This window comes from Ursus maritimus (assembly GCF_017311325.1).
Source record: "Ursus maritimus isolate PB19 chromosome X unlocalized genomic scaffold, ASM1731132v1 scaffold_X1, whole genome shotgun sequence".
In the NCBI taxonomy this organism is placed as follows: Eukaryota; Metazoa; Chordata; class Mammalia; order Carnivora; family Ursidae; genus Ursus; species Ursus maritimus.
In genome coordinates, this window is record NW_024423319.1 from 60799631 (window position 1) to 60807298 (window position 7668).

Consider the following 7668-nt stretch of genomic DNA (forward strand, 5'->3'; position numbering starts at 1 on the left):
ATGGAAATACTGAACCTGTACCCATTACTCATAATTACTATAGTCCTTTTATTCCTAAATACTTTTCTTATATATCTTTTGGAATTGTTTTTTGGCACTGTTAATATAGCATATACTCCTTCAGTTTTATATGCAAGCACTCCCACTAACTGAAAACTAAAGATTGTACTTTACTGCAGAAAGATCAATCATTTTTTAGCCAATATATTCATTATGTTAATAGATTACTGAATTTTCTCTTTAATATAGTTTTTATAAATTCTTTATTTGTCCCAAGCAAGGAGGTGAATCCATATAATGTTTAAAAGCCTCAGAGTTGTATGCTTGATAAATATGTGTATGTGTATATACACATAAATATATATTAAATATAATTCTTTAAAAATATACAGATTGCCAGTGGTGTGGTGGTATAAAACATCTCAGGAATATTGGTTATTTGAAAATGCTATATTTTATGTACTTCCTGTGTCCGGTACTGTAATGCAGAGAAGAGAGATTAAGCACAGTTTATAAGTGACAAATTCTCAGAATATGCCTTTTGAATCATGTTATGATAAAAAAAAGTCATGATGGTCAATGAAAACTGAGATGGAAACAAAAAATCAGAAGCAAGTTAAAATGATGACTTTTCTGATGGTCTTATCTATATCCATTCAGGACAGTTCCCCTTCTGTCATCTCAGTTAATATTGGTCATGAATTATTTTCTTCATTATGGGAAGAAAATATTGTTTTAATTCCACTAGTAGATTTGCTAGCAGCATATTTGCTGTAGTAAGTATTCAGATAACTGATGAACATATGCAATTGTTGGATAAATTATAGTATTATGCAAAAACTCACATAAAAAGGCATTTAGAAACTGATGTTTGGCATTGTTAGAAATTGATGTTTGGTAAGAGCAAAATGAAAAAAAAATGCTTCATTTAGCAATAATGAAAATATTTTCACTTACTAACACTGAATGTCTCCAGATATACTAAGATGCTAGACAAATAGGTCGTAAAGATGGTAAATACCATGCATGGTTTAAAAAAAAAAACAAAACAACAACAAAAAAACCCCCACAGTACCTGGTTTTTTGTTTGTTTGTTTTTTGCTATTTGCCATTTAGAGTCTCTAACAGATGATAGACAATTTTCACATTCGGAGTTGGTCATTTCCATTCTTTTCAACTTATTTAGGGGGAAAAATGAAGAAACCTATAAAACTGATTGCAGTATTGGTTTTACAGCTGGATGGTATTATTCTTCAGATCAACAAATTAAGTTATTTGATAGTTGACAAATTACTAATGTCCAGTGTTTTTCAGAACCATTTTTTTCAGTGTTCCTTCAAAGTATAGTAAGATTTTGTGTCTAACCCAATTTAATTGGAAAAAAAATAAGTGCTTGTAAAATCCAGAGTTTTAATCTCTTCTGAATCTGTTGTCTTTGAAATTAGGTATTTTTGTTAAGTACTGAAAATTCATTGACGGTAATATTCACTAGAAAAAAAATGAAGTGAATGAAACAAAGGAATTGATTGAATACAAAAATGGTGGCACTTGTCTGTACTGTACCTTTGGATCTTAATACATGAGTCTGTTCCTTTGTATTTTGGTTAAAGATGCAGGCATCTGTAATGTATTTGTCGGAGCAAATTTGAAAGTCTTACTTAAGACTTAGTAAGATTTGAAAATCATTTTAAGTGGTCCACAACATTTGAAAGTTATTATAGCTAATCAATAACACTTGAAAATCGTTTAAAGTGGCCAGTTCATAGATGATATTGTATTTACTATAATGGCTTAAGTTATAATTGATGGAAAATAGTTGGTAACTGCACAAAAATAAAAATAGATCTTAAATTTTATTGATTTTGGAAACTTGCTTTATGAGGTGTTTAATTAAAGCAAAGTTTCTGTTGTATGTGTGTTTGTTTTTAAACCATACCATTTGGCACATGAAAGTGCAGTGGGTGGTATAGCTGAAAGAAAATAGGTGGTGGTCCAGATGTTACATAATATGTAGGGTACCCTCCCTCAGCAGCTAAGTATGGAGCAGGCTGATAAAAGCAAGTTACATTATCTGTATTGGGTAGTATATTCTGTTCTCCAAGTACTTTTAAAGCCATAAGGGTGATCATATTGAGCGTCTGCCTTCTTTCATGACCCATGAGGCAAACAGTGCTTTCATTCACAACTCCATGCAAGGTCATAAGGTAGTCATATTTGCTCTTTTCTTCACCTATGAAATGGTTACGGAGGTACGATTCAATCTTCTTTTGCTGTTCTGCTACGTCAGGAAAATCAATGAAGAATCTAGAACACATATAACGTTCCAGTGTCTTGATTTCTTCTTCACAAGCTGGCTTAAAGTCACGAACCAGCAAGTTGCTGTACTTCAGAAGGCCACCACCTCTAATCTCTTCAGGTTTTCTAGTAGATATAAGCTTGTATTGCAAATGTGTCATTGCTTCTTGGAAGTCTCCATACATGCTTTCAGCTACCACAACAGGATAGGATTCTTTGGTTATTTTAGCACTTTTATTACTGTAGAATTCTAACAGGGGACCCAAAACAATTTGAAAGGAATCAACACTAAATTCAAATTGTCGTCTGAGTGAATTCACAAATTTTAGCTCTACATTCTTTCCAGTGTTGTTTGAAAGAGAAATGAGACTCCAACGATCATGCTTATTGCAAACTTTGACCATCTTTTGCACATAAGCCTCTTTCATGGTATTTAGGGTGATCTTTTCCTTTTTTACACCTTTTGGTAAAAAGTCAAGTAGACAGCCAAGAACTGCATCCTTAACAACTTGAAATTCCTGATCACTTGGTAGTTCAACGCCAAAAATAACATCTAGATCCTTATAACTGATTCCACTGTGGCTTGCAAGTATATAACTTGCCGTGGAACCATTCAATCGGGTATCTTTAACAATAATTCCTTGCTCTATCAATTGATCTTTCACAACTTGAATGATATCTTTTGGTTTTACCTCCAGTGTGGGGAAATTCCCCCTTCCGTGAATTGGAATGACTTCATCTAACACTTGATCCAGTGTTATAACTTGATCCCAAGTGAGATTGCTAAATCTGATTTCAGACATTGTAAAGTCAGTAGATCAACTAGAAAGCAAGCAAAACATTGAGAGGAAATGTTAGCATTGCAAAATCAGTGTTATATCTAAAGCATGTGAAAAAGTTAAAAACAGACTTACCCTCAACATAAACAAAACTAATGCTAGAAAGAAAATTGTCACTGTACCTAATTGTGTTTAAATTTATTTTTAAAGTTTTTATTTAAATTCCAGTTAACATACATTGTAATATTAGTTTCAGGTGTACAATATAGTGATTGAACAGTTTCATACAACAGCCAGTGCTCATCATAGCAAGTGTACTCCTTAATCCCCATCACCTATTTTACCCAACCCCTCACCCACCTCCCCTCTGGTAACCATCAATTTGTTCTCTATAGTCAAGTAAGTGAAATAAAAGCCACTATGATTAAGTCAGATCCATTGGTGCATGCAAACATTCTCAGGGAATTGTTAGAGCTGTAATTATTTTTTACGTAAAATGGTGGCCTTCTCAATCTTTCTTCATCTAAATACTATAATGATTATATTTGGTAAAATTTTTGTCATGGAATTACCATAGTACATCATTGACATTAATTGTCATGAATTTAAAGTGAGATCAAAGAGCTTGTCTGTGTGTGTTAGACCCAGCTGACTGAAGGCATAATGTTTAGAAGCAACATATAGCATCTTTAATACAAAAGCTTTAGGGCATTTGGTTTCGTATATAATACTGCTCAAATTTTAAAGAATATTACTAATGGATACTACATATCCATTAGGGTATGAATTCCTTGAATTTGAGGATAAGGATGGTACCTAACTCATTACCTCTTCTGTGTGCCCAGTAACCTTTTAAGAAATGTTTGTTGAAGGAAATAATAATTGGGAGAAAAACTATGAGAGACTCTTAATTATAGGAAACAAAATGAGGGTGGCTGGAGGGGAGGTGGGTGAGGGGTGGGTAATTGGGTGATGGGCATTAAAGTGGGCAAGTGATGTGTTGAGCACTGGGTGTTATATGAAACTGATAAATTATTGAACACTACATCTGAAACTATTGATGTACTATAAATTGGCTAATTTAATTTAAAAAAAAGAAATAAATATTAGTTGAAGGAAATAATTGTCACTTTAAAGTGAAAAATACATGAGACTACTCCATTTGCCTCCAAAATGAGAGCAAAGATATACAAAACCATAGTAAGATTTCTGAGCTTTAAAAAATGTTTTCTGCAAATGTGCAATATGATATGCTCAGAAAATTTTACAGTTTGGGGGTGTTAAGAAATTAAAGTTGTAAATACTACAAATGGGATTGTTAAATATAATTCTATTATTATGTAATTAGGTACAATTACAGTTACTACATGGATCTTCAAATACTCTATTAAGCTATCTAAGCAAATAAAACTGGGAAAATAAATAAAGTGCTAGTTATGGATGTAGCTTTGGGTTTAGGCTTTCTTTCCTGAATTCCAGAAACAAAAAAAAATATATGAAGTTTAAGGCAGATTTGTATAGACAGTATTCTTATTTTGCCTATGTAAGGAGCTATTAGAATAGAATCTCAATATTTAGAATTTAGTGTTGTATTATTTCCTTAGTAGAACTAGAGCAAATATCATCTTATTTGACATCTGTAGAATCAATTTTTTTTCTTTTCTCAATTTATTTGTTTGCTTTTTTATTTAATTCCAGTATAACTAACATATAGTGTTATATTAGTTTCAGGTGTACAATATAGCGATTCAACTATTCTGTACATTACGCAGTGCTCACCATAAGTGTACTCTTAATCCCCTTCACCTATTTCATCCATCCCCCACCCACTTCCCCTCAGGTAACCACCAGTTGTCCTCTATATTTTAGAGTGTTTTTTTGTTTGTCTCTTTTTTTCTTTGTTCATTTGTTTCTTAAATTTCACTTATGAGTGAAATCATATGGTATTTGTTTTTTTTTTGGACTGACTGGTTTTGAATTGACTTTGACAGTCCAAGCATTTTGCAAAAGGCCAATTAAGCAATGGCAAATCTATGTCAGTGGGAAGATAAGACTAAACCTATTTTGTTTCTCTATATGGAATCTCCACATATATCAATAAAAGAGTACTTATTTTTATTATGGGATACAATGGCCCACATAAGGTATTCTTTGTTTCATTTTAAGCCACATTAATTACTAATGTTCAGAGAGTTTTATTAGGAATGTCAATATCCAAATCAATCCTTAAAGATGAATAGGCTGAATTGACTACACACCAGGCTGTTGGATTTTTGGTTATTCATCCATCAAGTGAAATGGTCTGTATATTGACTTTAGGACATTGGAAAAAATAAAATGTTACATGAAGAACAGAATATGCAGTAAGAACTGGCATGCCTATTTCCTAATTTCTCTTCTTGGAATTATCACTGAATTATTTTAAGCTAACAAAATTTGTTATCCTCAAATTCTCAATCTGGAAAAATAATTCATAACATTGGCTGGTTTCATGTAAAGGCTGAAGCAAGATCAATCATTTACCTAATATTTTAGAAATATCACACGTAAACTATACAACTATAATTGATACAGAAAACATGCCCAAATTCCTTTTTAATATGTAAATTTCTTTTGCAAGTGGCAATTTTTCCTTTCCTTATGGCAGATTTCATTGTCAATATTAGTTAAAAGTTTAAAATTCAATGGTCCAACCCCAGGCCTACAATCCCCCTATAAACCTATACCTCTAATTACCACTGATCTGAAAATAAAGATTGTTTACATTGGTATACTGACATTATTAAAATTACCACATTTTCTTCCATACAGATTTTCCAAAATATTTATGTACAAATAAAACTACCCAAAGACATAACTAAGTTAACTAATTGTCAAAATGTAGAAGTCCTTGATCAAAATGGTGCCCTTTAAATCAAGAAATAGGAAGTCTTACTTTATATCTTAAATCCGTTCATAGATAGATGAGGAGGAAGGGAAGGGTCAGAATTTTGTTTCTCAGACAGAATCATACTATGATCTTGCAAAGACAAGAAAAAGTTGTCCAAATTTTAACTTCACTTTACACTAGAGAAGTGGTGTAGAGAAATTGATCATCATTGAACAACTATTTAGTTGCTTCTTGATCACCTATGTTAATAATACCCCAAATTTTTGGTTTTCAGAATTATCTAGAGAGCTTAAAAAATACACATATAGAATATTTTAGGCCTGGTATTTCTTGTTGAAAAAGTAACAGTGACACCAACTTGCTAAACTGTGGGAAAACTGTGTCTTTGGTTGAGCAATATATTACTTAGATATCAAAATCACAGTTTTCAAAACCAGTTATTTTTTTTTTTTTACCTTTCTGTATCTACAGCTACATAAAGTTTTTTTTTTAAATCAAGACTATTTTGGGGGCACCTGGCTGGCTTAGTTAGTAGAATATCTCAGCTCTCAGGGTCGTGAGTTCACGCCCCATATTGGGCTTTGTGACTACTTAAAAAACTAAATCAAGCCTATTTTTCTATTGAAGTAACATTATTACCAACTGAGGAATTTCAGGCTACCATCTTACCAACCACCTCTACAGCCATATGTACATGAAATGCAAATTAGAATTTTAAAAAATAGCCTTAGAAAAAAAGCACAATTATGAAAATAATTTTGTGATACACACAAACACATATAGACATACATGAGCATATAAAATATTATGAAATATATGTCACAATGGAATAAATATAAATAATTTATATTGATCTGGAATCTACATACACCTCTATCAATGCTCACCTCTATTAACATGGATAATTAAGATCTGAGAGCAATGTTATGTTTCTCTGGCACATCTACTATTTTCATATAATGCACAGTATCAATATAATGTTGGAATTACAGATTTTACATATGACATTAAGACAATAAGACTTATCTTCATGTGCGGGTTATGGCTCAGCAATTAATTGTCATATTCATATAGCAGAGTCAAATACTTATATATCAATAACAAAAACATTACAAAACTTGGAAAATTTAATTTGAATTGCTGAACCAAAGAGCATGGCTAAATATAAACTTTGGATGACTATCATATAAAAGGTGGGAAAACACCAACAAAACCATTCACACTCTTTATGTTTGTCTTGGGTACAGTACAGTTCTTAGTTACTCAAAGTATGTTTATTGAACATGAAATATAAAGCTATATTTTCATAGGCTAAAAGCTCAAATTCAAGGCAGAAATCCTACAATATTGTGTCACATAAGCCCAAACAGAAGTACAAAATCTTAAATTCCTAATTATTCTTCTCCAAATGTGGAAACCAACAGTAGTTCACTGTTTTGCAGAGCATATCAATCTTGTTCTGACTCTGACTTCTTCCAGTTTACTCATCCTTAAAGCTATCATCTTTTTCCATCTAGCTTAATCAATACTAGTTCGCCCATAATGTATCCAACTATAGTAAACACAGAAAGTGGTTTCCATTATTCAACTGGTTAAATTCACTGCAATGCAAGGCAAGATGAGTGAGTCGGCAAGATTTCACATAGAACTGCAAATAGATACTTATAAAGTGTAATTGTTCTCCCTATCTCCACCCTATGGTCC

General features: G+C 32.1%; 1 protein-coding gene across 1 annotated transcript; it reads right to left on the reverse strand.

Annotated features, from left to right (window-relative positions):
* Positions 1-1925: 1925 nt before the first annotated feature.
* Positions 1926-3098, reverse strand: TENT5D (terminal nucleotidyltransferase 5D). Its single transcript, XM_040621704.1, has one exon. It carries the CDS (start codon positions 3096-3098, stop codon positions 1926-1928), a length of 1173 nt encoding a protein of 390 aa, XP_040477638.1.
* Between the last annotated feature and the right edge of the window lie 4570 nt (positions 3099-7668).